Genomic DNA, 19,215 nt, shown 5'->3' with positions numbered 1-19,215 from the left:
AAACATTTTCTCTCCCTCCCTGCAGCCCCTGGCATCTATGGCCTGCTATGTCTTTAGCATTTCATCTAGGTTTTAAAAAACCCACTTGCCAGGAGTCTTGAAATTTTCTAGGAAACATTCGACATTACATGGGGTATTTGCAAGTGGGCCTGAACACCTGAAGGCCTCAGGCTCCAGTCTGGGAAACTTGCTCTGTTTATTCATCTCTTTATTCATCAGCTATTCAATGAGCTACTCTGTGGCACGAGCCATGAGCAAGAGCTGGGATTCAAGACAAAAAGCTCTAACACAGGTTCTTCTTCTTCTTTTTTTTTTTTTTTTTTTTTTCTATTCTAGGGCTGTACCCATGGCATATGGAGGTTCCCAGGCTAGGGGTCTAATCGGAGCTACAGCCACAGCCACAGCAATACCAGATCTGAGCCGTGTCTGCGACCTACACCACAGCTCAAGGCAACGCCGGGATCCTCAACCCACTGAACGAGGCCAGGGATCGAACCTGCAACCTCATGGTTCCTAGCCGGATTTGTTAACCACTGCGCCACGACGGGAACTCCGAACGCAGGTTCTGAACTCTCATGGGAGCCATACTGTGGCTGGGAAATGACATGTCCAAATACACAGTTAAATAAAGATACCTAGAATTAACTGGCCATGTGAGGTGGAAAGTCAAGGTTGTGTCTCATTGTCATTTCAGCTGAGCCATGGGGACAGCAAGTGAAACACCTGCAGGAAGGAGGAGGGAGTCTGTTCTGGGGTTCTGGGGTGGTCAGAAAAAGGCTCTCCCAAAGCAGAGACGATCTGACTCCTGCCTGCCAGTCATGCTCCCCTTCCACCCCCTGTGTTATGGCCTCATTGAAGCCTTTGACTTCCTTGAAGTGGAAAGAAATACTCCACTTCCTCAAATTTCATCGTGTGCCCTCCTCCCGACCCCTTCTTTTCCTTTGCACTACTGTCCTCAACTTTTTCTCCCCATCGTTAATGCTGCATCCAGCTACTGGCCTTCTCACAAACCAGATGCTGGACTAGACGATGCTTTCTGTGCTCTACTTAGTACCAGCAATGCCTTATACAAAGAAGATGCTCAAGAAACCTCTGTGGCTCCGTGGTGTCCATAAGAAAATGTTTGGGGTTCAGTCCCTGGCCTCGCTCAGTGGATTAAGGATCCACAGTTGCTGTGAGCTATCATATAGGTCACAGATGTGGCTCAGATCTGGTGTTGCTGTGGCTGTGGTGTAGGCTGGCAGCTGCAGCTCCAATTCCACCCCTAGCCTTTGGAAACTTCCATATACTGCAGGGGTAGCTGTAAAAAGCAAAACAAAAATAACAGGAAAAAAACAAAACAGAAGAAAAAGAGGCAAAAAAAAAAAAAAAAAAAACAACCCTCTGATAATTGAATGACTGAGGTGGGCCTCATGGAGGAGGACACTGAGGAAGAGAATTCCTGATCAGAACAAAGAGATATAATTAGAGAAATGCTTGAACGGCTGCCATTGTTTATCCTTCCAGTTAGCTCACTGCCCCTCCACTTGGAAGACAGTGCAAGAGAGGAGTGAATTTTGGAGTAGTAGAAGTTAAAGTAGTTTTGATTTCAATCAGATTGATGTAAGTTTTACTTGCCTTAGTGTTCAGGGTATTGATGGTACCCACCCCCTTGTCAAACACGTGGGCTGAGCCAGGTATGTGGTTTCTGTCCCCACCCATCAACTGCTTCTTAGGACTTGGGAAAGGATGGGACATAGCTCGTTTTCCTGCCGTTTTATTTAACTTGAGAGAAGAGGCAGAAGGAACGGGAGAGAGGTCAGTGTCACGCTCAGACCTTGGCCAGGGAACTTCATAATTGATGCTCTCAGGCTTCAGGAGCAGAGTCCAAAGGATAAAATAAGAATTTGGGAGTCTGCCTGCCATATTTAGCCTGCCTTCCTTTTCTTTAATTTTAACCCCTCCTAAATGGCGTCCAGTTTTATTCTGTGTACTGTGGTCTGTGGATTCTTTCGATCACGTCCTCAAATCTGCTTTCCCAGCATCTTTGGTGCCTTTCTATTTCTTTGTTAGAAAAGCCATGAATTCTCACTCCCTTCTAAAACCTTCCCTGAGTAGAAGTCAGGTAACATAGGAGTTCCCTGGTGGCCTCGTGGTTAAGAGTACGGCCTTGTCACTGCTGTGGCTCAGGTTGCTGCTGCAGTGTGGGTTCAAGCTCTGGCCCAGGACCTTGTGCACGCACGCCATGGGTGCAGCCAAAAAAAGAGAAAAATGAAGTAATAGTCTCCCTAAGTTCTGCTAGTCATTTCATCACACTGCCTCACAGCAATGAAAACAGAAACCCATGTATAAACAGAAATACTTGAGCAATCAAAATATCTCGAACAGTGAAAACAGGAACTCGCCCATGGTGCTAAATAACTTCTTGAGGAGACTGGAATGTGGCCTCCTTCCTGCCGAACCAAAACATTTTACAGGTGGCTGAGAAAGTGGCAGGGACTCAGAGCACTGCCTGTATTCCAGGCTGTGTGTCTCTGGACATGGCACCCCACTTCTCTGTGTCAGGTTGTCTTCATTTATAACAGGATAATGGTGTGTTCATGGGTTGAAATGTTAACAATATGGAGTTCCCTTCCTGGCTCGGTGGTTCACAAACCCGACTAGGAACCATGAGGTTGCCAGTTCGCTCCCTGGCCTTGCTCAATGGGTTAAGGATCAAGCATTGCCGTGAGGTGTGGTGTAGGTTGCAGATGCGGCTTGGGTCCCACATTGCTGTGGCTGTGGGGTAGGCCGGCAGCTGTAGCTCCAGTTCAACCCCTAGCCTGGGAACTTCCACATGCTGTGGGTGCGGCCCTAAAAAGCAGGGGAAAAAAAAGAGAAAAAGAAAAAGAAACGTTACAGAGTAGAACATTGACTATGAAGGCAGAGTGCTTTGACAGAGGCCTTTGGGAAAACATCACTGTTCCCCTATGTTCATTAGTGCCAGTTTTCAGGGATATTCTATCTAGTCAATTGCCAATAGAAGTAGAAGGTTAGCTCTGTTTGAAAGTAGGGCAGGGCATGGGGTCATTCAAAGTAAAACCACAGTGAGGTAGCATTCCACACTAAAGTCAAAAAATAGTAACGACACCAAAAGCTGGCGAAAATGTGCATAAATTAGATCATCCATACATGGGTGGTGGGACCATAAAATGGTATAGCCACTCTGGACACGAGTTTGGCAATTTCTTGTAAAACTAAATATATAATAACCATGTGATCTAGCCTTTGCACTCTTGGGCATTTGCCCCAGAGAAATGGAAATATATGCTCATATAAAACCTGTTCACAAATGTTCATAGCAGCCTTATTTGTAATAGCCAGAGAATGGAAACAACCCAGAAGTAGTTGATTCAAAACAGGCTGTGGTACATCCATGCCACGGAATATTTACTCAACAGTGTAAACGGGTTGACCATTGATTGATACACACAACAACTTGGATGAATCTCTAGGGAGTAAGGCTCAGTGAATACAGCCCGTCTCGGAATGTGAATCCATTTATGAAGCATCCTTGAAATGACAAAAATTATACAAATGGGAAGCAGATGAGTGGATGTCAGGAGTTCAAGACAAGGGAGGAGACCGAGGGAAGGTGGGTACGGTTTAAAGGAGATGCTTGTGATGATGGGACTGTTGAGTGTCTTGGCTGTGGTGGTGGGAACATGAAACCACATGTGTGATAAAATTGTGCAGAAGTAGGTACACACACACACACACACACAGGAGTATAAGTGAAATGGAATGAATCTGAACAAGCTGGGTAGATTATCAGTGTCCCTATCCTGATGTTTACCATAGTTTGGCCAGATGTTACCGATGGAGGGCGAATGGGTAGAGGGCACGCCGGATCCCTGTATTACTTCTTACAACTGCATGTGAATCTACAATGATTTCAAACTGAAGAATTTCGTTTTTTAAAAAGTTGGGGCAGAGTTCAGAGCCAGGGTGTTCAGAATTCATCTTATCAGTGTTTTAAAGAGTCGATGTTACTAAGGTGTGTTAGAATTGGGAAACCATTCTTTTCCGCTGTTCTGATATTGCATCCGTGCCTGCAGAGTAGGAAGGGTGCTTGGGGGTATGCACAGAGCACTCCACAGCTAGAAATGACACAATGGGGTGGATTTGGAGGTCCTAATGAAAGTTCGATGATGTCTCTTTCAACCCCAAGACCCAGAAAATAGCACAGTACCTTTATTTAGAACAAGAAGAGAGACTAGAAGGGGACAGGTTCAAAGCACTTTTATCTCGCTGGCCCTGGAGCTAAGTCTGCCTACAGCGTCTGATCCTACATTCTTGGCTGTGGCCAGGTTAAGTTTGGGACGTAGCCACATGTAAGCACCATTGCCAGGCACACTGGAAATAGCCCTGGGGAGGCAGGTTATTGGCAAGCTGCTTCTCTGGGGACATTAAACCAAAGCGAAGGCTTGTTCTTCTTTCATGGCAGACGATGTTTGGTGATCAGAACTCTGACTCCTTGTTCTTGGTCTCTCTCTGGGGGAAGGTTGTCTTCCTTGAGAGTGTGTGCTGGGCTGGTGAGGACAGGTGACACTGGTGCATGATCACTGTCTTTTCTTTGAAGTTGTAGGACAGTCACATCTGGACAGCACCATTGAGGATCAAGAGATTGTCACTAACCCACCAGACATCTGCCAAGTCGTGGAGGTGACCACCGAGAGCGATGAGCAGCCGGTCAGCATGAGTGAGCTCTACCCCCTGCAGATCTCCCCCGTGTCTTCCTACGCAGGTAAGGGGGTGGGACGGGAGCTCTGGGACCCAGGAAGATGCAAGGGAGGGCGGGCCCTTTAGTCTAAAGTCACCCATTGCCCCAACGCACCAGAGAACCTCTCCTCTGTCTGGAATTGTCCAGCCAGGCTTATTCTGGCTGGAATTGTTCTTTTGTGCGTGTGTGTCTTTGGGGGGCCACACCCACAGCACATGGAAGATCCAGGCTAGGGGTCGAATCGGAGCTGCAGCTGCTGGCCTGCCTCACAGTCACAGCAATGCCAGATCCTTAACCCACTGAGCGAGGCCAGGGATCCAACCTTCCTCCTCATGGATACTAGTTGGGTTTGTTACTGCTGAGCCACAATGGGAACTCCTGGCTAGAATTGTTCTTGCTATAATGTTCTCAATCAACATCTTCCTGGGTTTTTACTCTCAGATGGAAGACATGGTCACAGCATTTTACTTGATCACCCGTAACATGTTCATGCATAACTAACAGTGAGATTTCTTTGGGGAAGTAGTTCGTCTGAGTCTTATTTTATTTGCAGAAGTTATCAGAAATTCCAGAGGGTGTTGTTCATGGAATCTGAGTTTGACCAAGCTGGATAGGGCCTTAGGGACCACCTCTTCCGAGTCCTTCATCAGAAGTGAAGAGACTTGCTCCCGGCCACACAGCCAGTAAGTGTTTGGGTCAGGACTCGAACTACACCTTCAGACCCCAAGTTCCATTCTGTTGTTCGGCCAAGTTTACTGGGCATTTCCACATGTTTCCTGCTTCTTTTTCGATATAATGATTTAGTACCACTTCTAATGGGGCCAGACGACTGAGCCCATTTCTGTTCCCCCAGGGAATTCAACTCTGTAGAATTGCAGACTTTGGCCCCAGCGGTCACAGGATTAGGGCCAGATTCAGTTGGCTTTTCCATCCTTACAGGCTAAAGTGATGGCTCCTTTTTCCCACCAACATCATATCTTCTTCTCCAAGCTTTCTGATGATCTCCACTGAACTTTGTGGGACTCAATTGTAATTATGAAATACACGTTCTGAGTCAGCACTGTTGCTTGCAGATATTAAAAATAAAAAGCAGAGGCCCTCTCCTGGGTAACTACAGTCAGTTCTAATAGGCGGTTCGGGAGTTCTTTCCAGCGTCCTTTCTGTGCTGCCAAATAGCGCGTCCTTCAGTCGGGCAGCCACCCCGGTGACAGGCACAGAGTCAGCATTAGAATTAGGTTGAGTCAAGTGACGAGTTGTTTGTGAGTTATCAGCCCCTAAGTTAACCTCATATTTCCTGAACTCTTTCTTAAAAAAAAAAAAAAAAAAAATTTACTTTTTAAAATTGTGTTAAAATGCCCATAACCTACCATTTACCATTTTAGCCATTTTTAAGGGTACCTTTTTGCGGCATTACGGGCCTTAACCTAGTCTCGAAACCGTCACCACCGTCCACTTCCAGCAAGTTGTCATCTTGCAAAACTTAAAAGCAAAACTGAAACTCTGTGTCTGTTAAATAATAACTCCCCCTCCGCCTCCCCCCAGCCCCTCGGCAACCACCCTTGTACTTTCTGTCCCTATGAACCTGGCTGCTCTAGATACCTCATAGGAGCCGATTCATCCAGTGTGTGTTCGTTGGTGACTGGCACTTTTCGCTTCACAGAGGTCCTCAAGGTCCTAGCCTTCCTTTGTGTTGGGAACTTAAAAGCAAAGCGTGAGCCAGCCTTGGCCACGAGAAACCCATAATCTGTCAGACAGGATAAGCTTGTCATCAGTCGTGGATTCGTCAGGCATATTTTGAACTCCTGCATGTGCCCGTTCCTCTTTGGTCTCTGCCAGTCCCCGTAATAATAATTGCTATTTGCCATGTGTTTGCTGTGCCCTGTGAGCTGTGCTGAGTGCTTGGAATCGATTGGCTTATTGAACTAGCATGAGAATAACCCTGTCTGCTTGGGTCCTGTCATTATTCTCTCTTTAAAAATTAGGAATTCAGAGCTTCTGTTGTGGCTCAGTGAGTTAAGAAGCCAACTAATATCCATGAGGATGGGGGTTCGACCCCTGGCCTCGCTCAGTGGGTAAAGGATCGGGCGTTGCTGTGGCTGTGATGTAGGCTGGCAGCTGCAGCTCCAATTCGACCACTAGCCTGGAAACTTCCATATGTGGAGAGTGTGGCCCGAAAAAAATTAGGAATCCAAGGCCGATGGGATGAAGCCGAGTGTCCAGGACGGAACCACCTACAGCACAGTTAGACCCTCACAGAGCTGATGCTGAGTTCTTAGCTTCCCAGTGTGGGGCTGCCCTACAAAGCCATGTGGGGCCCGGCCATTCACAGCCGCCCGACCCAGGATCTCAAGGGCCAACCGAAGGAGGCAGAGCAGAATGTTTATGCCCTAATTTTACCGTGGAGATAACTGAAACTTGAAACGTGAAGCTCCTTTGCTTATGTTTCCCTGACTGTGGCTGAAAATGTATGACTTTGTTCTATATTATGCTACGGCAGGCATTATTACCTCCCATGTGTTTTGGGTTTTTTTTTTTTTTTTTTTTTTAAGGGGTTGGAGCTTTAGCTTTTCTATTTATCTGTTGAGTAAGACTTTTCTGATGTCTTCTTGGGGATTCTGGAAAGGCCTCTTCTTGCTCTTCTGCCAGTAGTGGCATTTTGCTCTAGCAGAAGAATCCCCAGAACAGCTGATTCATGCAGAGAGAAACGAAAATTTCATTACCCTTTTCAGGACATTTGCAAGATTTGAAAGGCAGGATTTTAGTGCCAGGCTGGTGGGGTTGCGGGGAGACAGCAGGGGCGTGGTGGTGTTGGTTGGAGCCTGGTGTTTCAGCCTGGCCTTTAGTTCTTTCTGTTGTTTTCATTGTCTGAATTCTCCAGAACCCTTTGGAGGGGGGCTTATTGGATGGAGCCCAGATAAGCCATCACTGCTACTTTTCTGGAACCTACAGGCACAAAAGAGATGTGTCTGAGAGTTCCCATCATGGCTCAGCGGTAACCAGTCCAGCTAGTATCCATGAGGATGAGGGTTTGATCCCTGACCTCGCTCAGTGGGTTAAGGATCTGCCTTGCTGTGAGCTGTGGTGTAAGCCACAGATGTGGCTCAGATCTAGTGTTGCTGTGGCTATGGCCAGGAGCTACAGCTCCAATTTGACCCCTAGCCCGGGAACTTCCATATACCACAGGTGTGGCCCGAAAAAAGCTAAGCGAATAAGAAACATATCTGTTACTGACCATGGGCAACTAAAATTTTCCAGTTGGGGATCTCACAGCTTGCTACTAGGAAAGGCAGCTTTTTGGGTCATATTCTCTTTCAAGTTTGATGCTCCCCAAGAGAATAGGCTATATGCCTGTCTTTCATGACAGGGTTCCTTTGTTTGGACTATTCAGCTGAATTTCAGCCTCCTCCAACCACTTTCATTCCCTTGTTTAGGAAACTGGAGGCGTTGTTGGCTATTTTTTTCTCCCTACTGAGCATTGAAATATAATCCCAGTAGTATTACAAAAACCACACTCATTGTTGCAGGTCTGTCTTCTCCATGGTCTAAATATTACAGCGAGCAAGAAAAGGGACAGCTTCTTTTAGTGAATGGACTTGCATTGGATTATTTTTAAGACAATACCGAATTCTAATTGGATTCATAAACTTTTATCCTGGGGAGGGATGTCCCAAAGCCCAACCATGGGACACTCTAGAGAGAGTCATTTTACCGTTAAAGATCTTCCCCAAAGTGGCCTCTTGCCCCATGTGTGGCACCAGGATTTTATTAGGATGTTGGTGGTTTTATAAAAAGAAAGCCGTGGTCGTCTTTTGGGGAAGGTCGGATGAGAGGATGGAGAAGAAAGCCTAAGACAGAGGACTGATTGGTGATAACCGAGAGAAGGGACATTTCCTACTGACCAGCAAGCAGCAGAAAGATTTTGGGTCCTTCCAGAAACCATAGCAAGGTTGCGTTTTGTCAAGTGGGGCAAAAATAAAAGTGCTTTAAGATTAAGAGGATTCTTGCTGGAGTTCCCGTCGTGGCTCAGCAGTTAGCGAACCCAACTAACATCCATGAGGACTCGGGTTCAATCCCTGGCCTCACTCAGTGGGTTAAGGATCCAGCGTTGCCGTGAGCTGTGGTGTAGGTTGCAGACGCAGCTCGGATCCCACTTTGCTGTGGCTCTGGCATAGGCCAGTGGCTTCAGCTCTGATTGGACCCCTAGCCTACGCGAACCTCCATATGCTCCAGGTACAGCCCTAAAAAGACAAAAAGATAAATAAATAAATAAAGTAAACCAAACCTCGGCTCTGAAAGAAGCATCTTTGCCATCATCTGATCCAACATTCCCTTCTCTTTCACCCTACTTGCTTTTGGGGAAACTGAGACCAGAAGGATAAACCTAAACTCAGGTACCTGTTATCACTCTGGAAACACTTGCAACTTATTCAGACCTGCTCGGGAAGCAACTCCCCTTTTTTTTTTTTTTTTTTTTTTTTTCTTATTCCAAATACAAAATCCAGTCCACACTAATCAAAAGGAAAAATGGAAACAACCTCATGCTGCTGTGTCGGCAGTGACGGTGATCTGGAAGCGGCAGCTGCCATGAACTCATTTGTCCTATAAGGGATCTCAATTCGAGTTCCTGGTGGCAGTTAAGGATAAGCAGTGTTGTTACTGCTATGGCTTGGGTTAGATTCCTGGCCTAGGAACTTCTGCATGTCTTGGGTGTGACAAAAAAAAAAAAATCCTGAAAATGACCATGGTAAAAAGAAAACAGGAAACTGGGCATGAGTGCCCCGACAAAGCACTTTGAACCAGTGATTCAGGGGAGGCCGTGAGCATCGCTCTTATTCTAGAGAGAAGGATTTGAGGTCCTTAGGCTGGATCAATTTGCTATACGAAGAGTTATCAAAAGTCCTTTAGAAGCAGTTGATCTTCCTTTAGAAACGATGCAAACATTCGCGTCAGCCGAAAACAGGAGTTCAGAGCATGCGTGTTTCTCTCTCTGACTGTCACCCAGAAGTTCAAAACCAGGTCCTTACGGGCAATTAACATTCTGATCACGTTCAAGGTCCAGGCAAGGTCTTAACAAGGAGTCTTCCCCAGGGTCTGCCTTCCAACCTCTCCTGCAACCGTAACTTGGGCTGCAGTGGAATCCCAGAACCTTGGTCTCACCTGCTCATTTTCCCTATTTCCAGCCTCCAGAGCAAGCCTAGTGGCACTGTGTTTTTATTTTCAGCGGAGGGGAACAGAAAACAGTGGTATTGATGGAGGGTGATTAGGAGAGGGGGGGCCTAGACAGACAGGAAAGGAAGAGAAACCTTGGCCTCTGAGCACAAAAAGAGCTCCAACCATGAAAATGGAAAGGGGATCTTGAAGTTTCATCAGAAGCATGAGCTGCGGGACAGCTTCAGAGCCCAGGGCCCTGGAAGCCAAAGGCTGCTTTGTTTTCCCTCCTCTGTGCTGACTCAGTCCAGACTTTGGCTGATTTCTCAACATCTCTGTTCCGCATTTTCCTTAGGAGTGGCTGCGCTGATTCCTGCCCCCTCGGGGGCCTGAGCTAGTGTGAAGGTTAGGCAAGGAGGGGCATTTCCCCTTGCTGTTATTTTTAATTTGGTTTTACGTGGAAACATGTCTGGTGCTGGGTGTTGCTGCTTTGCCTTCATAATCAGGGTCATTGTCAGCCAAGGTGGGACCCCCGAGGATGCTTCTGGAGGTCAGCTCAGCCCGAGGAGTGGCCAGCCCGTCTTCCCCATGCTGGTGGTCCGCCCTCAGCAGTCCCTCTTGCCTGGGTGAAGTCACCAGAGGAAGTGGCTGAAAGTGTACACAGAGGCTCCAGGGTGGGCCCCGCGCCATCACTTTTGGTTTCTTTGCTTGAGGAATGAATCTGTTACTCTGTCCATTTGTCCTTAGCCTTCACTTCTCAGGGAGCCTGGTCTGTGGCTGGTGCTCCAGGCGGCCAGAGGGCTCCATCTGAGCTGGAAGCCATCTGGTCACAGCTGTGCCACCGGCAAGATATGGTTTGGGGGATGAAGGAGGTAGAAACACCAGCTCCTCTGCACAGCAGGGGGACGGTAGGAGCTGCTCCCCAACCTGGGACCCCCGAGCGACCAAACAAAACAGAGGTGCCGGCCCATGGCCCATACACCCCATAAAAGTGCAGTATTACTGTTTCCCTTCAGGCCTCACGTGTAAAATGAATGACCCCAACTCAGGCATCTCTAAGGGTCTGTGTATTTTGGAAATTCTACCCGCTGTGCTTTCATTTCTCCCATGAATGCTGTAAATCCACACACCATCAATTTTTTATTTAATACAATTAATTTTTTTTTCCCTTAAAAAAATCAAGGAATTTTCTTTGCTTAAAAAAAAAAAAAAAAAACTCACAGTCTTTGTCCAGGTGATGTGGAACCACTTGCTATGAACCATGATCCTGTTACCCTAGCTTGTCCAGCAGATCTGGTGTTGAGTGAGGCTGGTGCGCTTAGGACAAATGCGTGGTAACGTGTGCTAGGTGAGAGCTGTGCCAGGCCTTGTGCTAGGCCTCTCTTCACACACTCTCTGGCTCACTTGTCACAGAATCCTCTTTGGAAGGTGTTTCTACTCCTATTTTACAGATGAGGGAAACTGTGGCTCCATGAAGTTAAGTAACTTGCTCCATGTCTCTCACAGCTGGCAGGTTGAATCAGGATAGTCACCAAATTAGACCATAAACCACAGGCTTAGTGACTTAAAACAACACACATTTATTATCCTCCAGTTTCTAGGGGTCAGGGGAAAGGCATGGCTTTGCTGGGTCCTCTGCTCAGGGCAGCAGTCAAGGTCTGGTCCATGGCTGCTGTCTCAGCTGAGGATGTTATCGGGAGGGTGTGCTCCCAGGCTCACATGATTTGGGGCAGAACATAGTTCCTGGCAGGGTGTCAAGCTGAGGGCCTCAGTTTGCTGCTGCTATTGGCTAGAAGCAGCCCGTGGTCGTTTGTCCTGGGAGCCTTTCCGCCATGGCCACCTACTTCCTCAAAGCCAGCAAGGGGACTAGCCTCTTTGTCAGACTGGGTTCAGTTATATGTAAAGTAACCACACGCATCCCATCACCTCTGCCGTGTTCTGTTGGTACAAAGCAAGTCACAAGCCCCACCCACACCCCAGAAGGTAAACCCGGTGGGTGGGGCTCACAGAGCCACCCTGGAATCTGCCCACCCACAGTAACCCAGCAGGAGGATGCCACTTTATAAATCCAGATGTCCCAGGACTGGAGCAGCAGAGAGGGAAAGGAGGGGCCTGAGCAGAGAGCGTGGCTCATCTGCAAAGACCGGGCTGGGACTGAAACGAGCTACCTGGGAGAGGAGAGTGGTGTGGGGCGGTAAGGACCGGCCAGCCTAGGGCCTGGGGGGCGGAGGCAGATTCACCACAGGGCCCAAACCCCATCCTGGGGAGCAGAGGCCATGACTGCCTGTAGCCTGGCCCAGAGCAGATGAGCTACCCCTCAACCCTCAAACTTTTCTCCAAAGGCCCAAAAGTTAGAGACAGAAAATGCTGTCCCGGCATCTCCTAGGCGCCAGCATTTGCCCTGACAAAGCGGACAGAGGTTAAGGGTATAGTGACCCATTTCTCTGTCCATGAAAGAAGTGCTGATCTAGTTTTTCAAATGCTGCCTGAGCCTCGAGACGGTGTGGAGGGCAGGAATGATGGCCCTGTGTGTTTTTCTCTCTGAACAGAAAGCGAAACTACCGATAGTGTGCCCAGTGATGAAGAGAGCTCAGAGGTAAGTACGGCGACCACACTGACTCCAGCAGATGCTGGGGGGAGGGGGTGCCTGGGGGGGAGTCAGGGGGGCTTCTCAACCAGCACTTTGGGTTCCTAGCTGCTAGTTAGGTTTTTTTCTTTTCGATCAAGAGTTTCCCTTTGGGATTTTTGTTTTTTTTTGGTGGTGGTGGTGGTAAAATATAACATAAGATTTACAGTGCTTTTGGATTTCAAATTATGAAATGAAACTCAGGGGACTGCATGGGAGCGAAAATGTTACCATGCGAAAGGAGGCTGGAGGATGGCAGGAAAAGGCCAGGAAACGTTGATAATCTTACCACCATAAACATCCTGAGGCCCAAGCAGAAATAGAAGGTCCAAGTGGCCAAAGCTCACATCAGGCAGTGCTAAGCAAAAGTAGCACCCCACCCCCACATACCTGGAGTCCCCACCCTCTGTGATCCTGCCCAGAAGCCAGGTGTGTGTTGGTCTGGATTCTGAGTCTCCTCTTCTGATCTCCCTCCTCTCAGCTGGGAAAAGGGCAGGAAATGGCTATAATGGTGATGGAAAGCATTCCTGCAAAGCCTGCTCTGTGTCTGCCTGTGAGGAATGGAGGGGAGAGAGAGAAGTTGAGTAGTGGTTGTTTGGATTAGTGATTTCCCGATGTACTAAATACTTTCAAGTATAGGCCAGGAATTCTGAAAAGACAGTAGTTGCAGGAACCTATGTATATCCGGACCCTGTTTCTTCAAGGTCAGTATTCCAGCTCCTTCTCTGAACAAAGCCATCCTCAAGGCCAGCTACTTGCCTGCACGCTGAAGCCCTAAGCTCCAAGCCATTTGAAAGCAATCTGGGGGCATTCCCTCCCTCTGAAAACCTTGACTCCAAGGTCGGAGGCCAGCTGTGAGGAGCCATCCTCCGTGACACACACCAGTAGTCCAGCTCTGAGCTCCCTAATGATGAGGCCGAGCAGCTAGAGTAGAGGGAACCAGAAACCCAAGTTGCTGCCTTGTTTCCTGCCCTCATAGAACAGTCTTGGCTAGGTTTCTGGGAGGTGGCAGATGGCCTTGATAAAAAGGGAAGAGGCCATGGCCGGGGGTGTACAGAGCTGGGGGAGGGTTTCAGTCCAGGGACCTGGAGACAGTTGCTAAGCTGTTTCTTTGGTCCACGCCCCTTGAGAAATTCAGGCACCGACACCTGGGAAACATGGTGCTTCTTTTTCTCTTTTTCTTTGTTGTCTTTTTTAGGGCTGCCCTTGCGGCATGTGGAGGTTCCCAGGCTAGGGGTCGAATTGGAGCCGCAGCCGCCAGCCTTACACCACAGCCACAGCAACGAAGGATCCAAGCTGCACCTGCGACCTGGACCACAGCTCATGGCAACGCCAGATCTTTAACTCACTGAGCGAGGCCAGGGATCGAACCTGCGTCCTCATGGGTTCTAGTCAGATTCATTTCCGTTGAGCCGCAGTGGGAACACCCATGGTACATTTTTTTAAAAAGCCATACAGAGAAGGCCAGGCAAATAGACGTATCTTGATTCTTGTCCTTGGAAGGGCCGACCTCACTGGCGGAAGAGGAACATTGAAGGCAAGCAGTACCTCAGCAACATGGGGACGCGGACCGCCTACCTGCTGCCCAGCATGGCAACCTTCGTCACTTCCAACAAGCCCGACCTCCAGGTCACTGTCAAAGAGGAGAGCTGTCCGGTGCCTTACAACAGCTCCTGGCCCCCGTTCCCAGACCTCCCCCTCACAGCCCCCGGGACCCCGGCGCCCAGCAGCAGTCGGCCGGACCGGGAGACCCGGGCCAGTGTCATCAAGAAGACATCCGACGTCACCCAGGCCCGCGTCAAGAGCTGTTAAGCCTTTGACTTCCCCTGGTGGTTGTTGGGATTTCTTGGCTTTGTTTTATTGTTTGTTTGTATTTTATTTTTCTCTCTGACATCTGTTTTAGACAAATCTTAAGGGAAAAAGCCTTGACATTAGAACATTGATTGCTGTGTCCAACTCCAGTACTGGAGCTTCTTTTGAACTCAGGACTCCAGCCCCTTGGTAGACGCGTGATCTCTAGAGCCTGCTGGATCTCCCAGGGCTGCTCCCTCAAGTTCAAGAACGTCATAGGACCAACACCCACACGGGCAGTGAGGTGCTGCATTGCCTGCGGTCAAGGCCAGCGTGGTGGCGTGGATGCCTCAGAATGGATGAGAAAATGTGAACTAGCTAGAATTTTTTATTCTTGTGAATATGTACATAGGGCAGTACTAGCGACGTTGCAGTCTGCTTCTGCACCTTATCTTAAAGCACTTACAGACAGACCTTCTTGTGATCTTGCTCTGTTTCACAGCACCGTCAACACCCCCTTCCCTGCCCTCCTCCCCTCCCCTCCCATTTCCTTCCTCCTTTTTTCTCCCTTCAAAGGCTGTGTCCCACATCCCTGAGGAGGAGGAGAAGAAAATGAACTTCTCCGCAGATGTCCCATTTTCAGACTGCTTTAAAAAAAAAAAAAAAAGAAAAAAGAAAATCTTTCTAATCTGCTATGCTTGAATGCCACGCGGTACAAAGAAAAACTATCATGGAGAGATTATTCAAATTCCCAGATTTGAAGACGAAAATACTCTAATTCTAACCAGAGCAAGCTTTTTTATTTTTTATACAGGGGAATATTTTATTCAAGGTAAAATTCTAAAGAAGATATAATTGTTTTTTATCTTTTCTACAGCAAATTTATAATTTTAAGATTCCTTTTCTTGTTTATCGGCAATTGTTATTACATCCTTGTGGCACATTTTTTTTTTAATTTTGTAAAGTTGAAAAAGCTTTTATGAGCTCATGTAGCAATCAAATTATCCTGTGGACTGATAATAAATGAATATGATATATAGTTAAATTTTTAATGGGCATCTTGCCTGGCTTTGTCTGTGGGTACCTGAGCACTATCGTGGGATAGGACTGGCAGAGTGCCCTTTCTTGTGACCAGTAACTGTCCCCCTTTCAAGCCTAGAGGTACTTGATGGGGGCTCCCCCCCTGAGCTGACACTGTGCTGAATGTGCATGATGAATTCACTTCTTCACTCATCGAGTTGTGCTCAGGGTGGGGATGTCTCTCCAGTTCACAGGAGGAAATGGAGACCTAAAAGGAAGATGCCTTGACTCAAGGTCACATAGGTAGTAAGAGTCAAGGACACAAGCTAAGCCCAAAGCTGCTGTGACAATGGAGGGAGTCTTTTTTTTTTTTTTTTTTTTTTTTTTGTCTTTTTAGGGCTGAATCTTCTGCGTATGGAGGTTCCCAGGCTAAGGGTCGAATCGGAGCTGTAACTGCCAGCCTACACCACAGCCACAGCAACGTGAGATCTGAGCCATGTCTGCAACCTACACCACAGCTTACGGCAACGGCAGATCCTTAATCCACTGATCGAGGCCAGTGATCGAACCCATGTCCTCCTGGATGCCAGTCAGATTCGTTTCCGCTGAGCCACAAGGGCAACTCCAAGAGGGAGTCTTTTTACCCCTTTTCCACTGCTCTCTCCTGTCAGCAAATTCCATCCACATCTGTGTTTTTCTTGTTCTTAAACATCTGACTAAAATTCGATGTTTATGTCAGGTGCCAGTCTCATGGATAAGGCATTTTCAATAACAGGAAATATTTGTTGTATTCCTCCTCTCAATCAATCTTCTTTCTAAGACCCGGGCCGTCAGCCCTAGCCTAGCCCTCAGAACTTCAGGAATGTCTTTTTGAGCGAGAAACATCCAGAACCCCAGGCCCCATCACCCCTCAGCATTTCAAGGTGTGTCCCTGACCTTGAGACAGTCCTTGGACTCACCCCTCCTGCATCTTCAATGTTTGCCAAGTCAGACTCCTACCTCTGGGGGGTTGTGGAGGAAATGGCCAGGTTAATATTTGCAGAGGTTGCTTCAATGAAAGGACAAAGGGCTATTTTCAGGCCTCTCCCTGTGCGTAGTTGCAGATATAATTAGTGGCCATAAAATTCTCCAGCCCTGAACAAAAATTAAGCTAAGTGTTTTCCTGGCCAGGGTGCTGAAGTTGAGGTGCCAGTGCTCCCGGGAGGAGCGCCTTGTTGACTGTATTTCCCTCGCCTCCTCTGGGAGGGAAGGCACTGTGCTCTCTGCTGAAGACCTAGGCTTCTCCCTGGGCCTCAATCAGCAGGTCTAGTTCTTTGCAATTTGCCCCTAAAGCCTTCTATTTAGTCATCCCATTTTAGGACAAATTAAAAAACCATAACATGAGTTCTGTTGCAGCTCAGGGGTAAAGAACCTCACTAGTATCACACTGATACTCGCTCAGTGGCGTGAGCTGTGGTGTAGGTCACAGACAAGGCTTGGATCTGGTGTAGCTGTGGCTGTGGTATAGGCCAGCAGCTGCAGATCTGATTCGACCCCTAGCCTGAGAATATCCATATGCTGTGGGTATGGCCCTAAAAAGCCAACCCCCCAAAAAAAAACAACAAAAGGGAGTTCCCGTCGTGGCGCAGTGGTTAATGAATCCGACTAGGAACCAAGAGGTTGCGGGTTCGGTCCCTGCCCTTGCTCAGTGGGTTAATGATCCGGCGTTGCTGTGAACTGTGGTGTAGGTTGCAGACGCGGCTTGGATCCCGCGTTACTGTGGCTCTGGTGTAGGCTGGTGGCTACAGCTCCAGTTAGACCCCTAGCCTGGGAACCTCCATATGCCACGGGAGCAGCCCAAGAAATAGCAAAAAAAAACCAAAAAAACAAACAAAAAAACAACAACAAAAAAACCCCCAGGGAATTGCCACTGTGGTTCAGCAGGTTATGAACCCGACTAGTATCCATGAGGATGCAGGTTCGATCCCTGGCCTCTTTGAGCAGGTTAAGGATCCAGTGTTGCCAGGAGTTGCAGTATAGTTCAAAGACTCGGTTTGGATCCAGCATTGCTATGGCTGTGGTGTAGGCTGACAGCTGCAGCTCCAGTTCATCCGTAGCCTGGGAATTTCATATGCTGTGGGTACAGCTCGATTTAGAAAAAAGAAAAAAAAAGGAGTTCCCGTTGAGGCGCAGGGGAAACGAATCCGACTAGGAACCATGAGGTTGCAGGTTCAATACCTGGCCTCGATCAGTGGGTTAAGGATCCGGCATTGCCATGAGCTGTGGTGTAGTTCGCAGACGTGGCTCAGAGCTGGTGCTGCTGTGGCTCTGGCGTAGACCGGTGGTTATAGCACTGATTAGACCCCTAGCCTGGGAACCTCCACATGCTGAAGGTGCGGCCCTAAAAAGAAAAAAAAAAAAAAAGAGAGAGAGAGACCGACAACAGAAGGTGGCTCTCGTCACATGGCCTGGAGGTCAAATGGTTAAGGGCAGCTCCCTTAATCCTTTAAGGGACCCCCAGCTCACGTCCTGCCCCTCTCAGCAACTCTGCAGGGCCAGACGCCACTCCACCTGCTTCCGACCAGACATACAGAATCTCATCAGGTTCGAGAAGATGGAGGGTTGGAAATGCAGAGCTGAGGCACTAAAGGCCATCATCCACTGCCGAGAAGACCATGAGAAACAATCCTGTTCGAATTATTTCAGAAAGGCTCTATGGTTCTCAGTGCTACTTGCTAGAGTGTAGGAAAATAACTAGTTAGCCCAAGCCTAGGGTTGGCATGAGTAAGAACAAATGGGATGGGGCATCTCAAGGACTCCGGCCTCAGACTTCATTGTCAGGCAGAGGAAGTGCTGGGGACACGTGCTTCACTGGGTAGGCATCTATGTGAGCAGCTGGCTTCTCTGACAGCATCAGGTGTGTGTGTGTGTGTGTGTGAGTGTGTGTGACGGCATCAGGTGTGTGTGTGTGTGTGTGTGTGTGTGTGACGGCATCAGGTGTGTGTGTGTGTGTGTGTGTGTGGTGTGTGTGTGTGTGTGTGTGTGTGTCCAGCAGGTTCAGTGTCTTATTCTCTGCAGCCAGCACCTAGGTCACCCCCTTGATAACCAGGAGCGTGTACAGCTGTGAACTGTGAATCCAGTGACAGGAACTCCCGCCCGTCTGAAGGCTGAGAAAACCCAGCCCATCCCAACCGCACAGGGCTTCCGGAACACTGTTTGCAAGTCTCTAAATAAATCCATGCTCAGCCATAGCATGTTTTCCATGTTTTGATGAAGTAACTGCCAAAGGAGGTGTTTAGTCTATTTAAATGTATTTATAGAGAAGAAGAAATATACACGGAAAAGAAATAGACGCAGATCCACTGGGACATCAAAACCCCAAAATAAGAGCCTTTTTTTTTTCTTCCCTCCTCCCAAATCTAAAGTGTTCTAAACTATCAGGTAACCACTGCTAAGGTAAAAATTTTAGGAATGAGAAAGATGAGTGATTGGGTTTCAGGATTCTGAGTTTTCAAATTTGTACCTTTGGAAGTATTTTGCATGTGAATGAAAAAAAAAAAAAAAAAAAAAAAAATGATGTTAAGCCCCAAATGGCCTCCCGCCCTCATGGAACATTAGACATTCCATTTGCTTGAGGCCATTCTTTGAACGTTGAATTCATTAGGTTTTAAAAGCCCCCTGTTATTCTAGCTGTGGACAAACAGACCCAGATAAAAGGTGAAAATAAGAGCCCTGCTATTCTGCCAAATTTCTACTGAGGAGAGACAAAAGAAGCTCGCCAGGGAGAGAGTTGCCAGCAGGGAGCCAGGATGGGTCCTGGCATGCAGGGTCACATACCCAGTGTGTCGGTACCCGATTTGGTTTGGAAGGAGAACTGAGGCAGAGCCTGGTTTTTCCCCCCGGTGGCATT

General features: G+C 47.9%; 1 protein-coding gene across 8 annotated transcripts in view; it reads left to right on the top strand.

Annotated features, from left to right (window-relative positions):
* IRF2 (interferon regulatory factor 2) overlaps nt 1-15,358 on the top strand; it is a 146,463-nt gene extending 131,105 nt beyond the window's left edge. For 6 of the 8 annotated variants that reach the window (XM_021075622.1, XM_003359469.5, XM_003483614.4 and 3 more), the window contains 3 exons: nt 4,601-4,765; nt 12,439-12,485; nt 14,019-15,358. In XM_021075622.1, the coding sequence (XP_020931281.1) occupies nt 4,601-4,765; nt 12,439-12,485; nt 14,019-14,327 (521 nt within the window). In that variant the 3' untranslated portion in view covers nt 14,328-15,358. The remainder of the gene's footprint in view (nt 1-4,600; nt 4,766-12,438; nt 12,486-14,018) is intronic. The other 2 variants (XM_021075623.1, XM_005671703.3) reach the window with 1 other exon arrangement.

The sequence above is a fragment of the Sus scrofa genome, chromosome 15, assembly GCF_000003025.6.
Source record: "Sus scrofa isolate TJ Tabasco breed Duroc chromosome 15, Sscrofa11.1, whole genome shotgun sequence".
Lineage (NCBI taxonomy): Eukaryota > Metazoa > Chordata > Mammalia > Artiodactyla > Suidae > Sus > Sus scrofa.
Note: the sequence above shows the minus strand (reverse complement) of the source record. Positions and strands in the feature narration are given on the sequence as shown.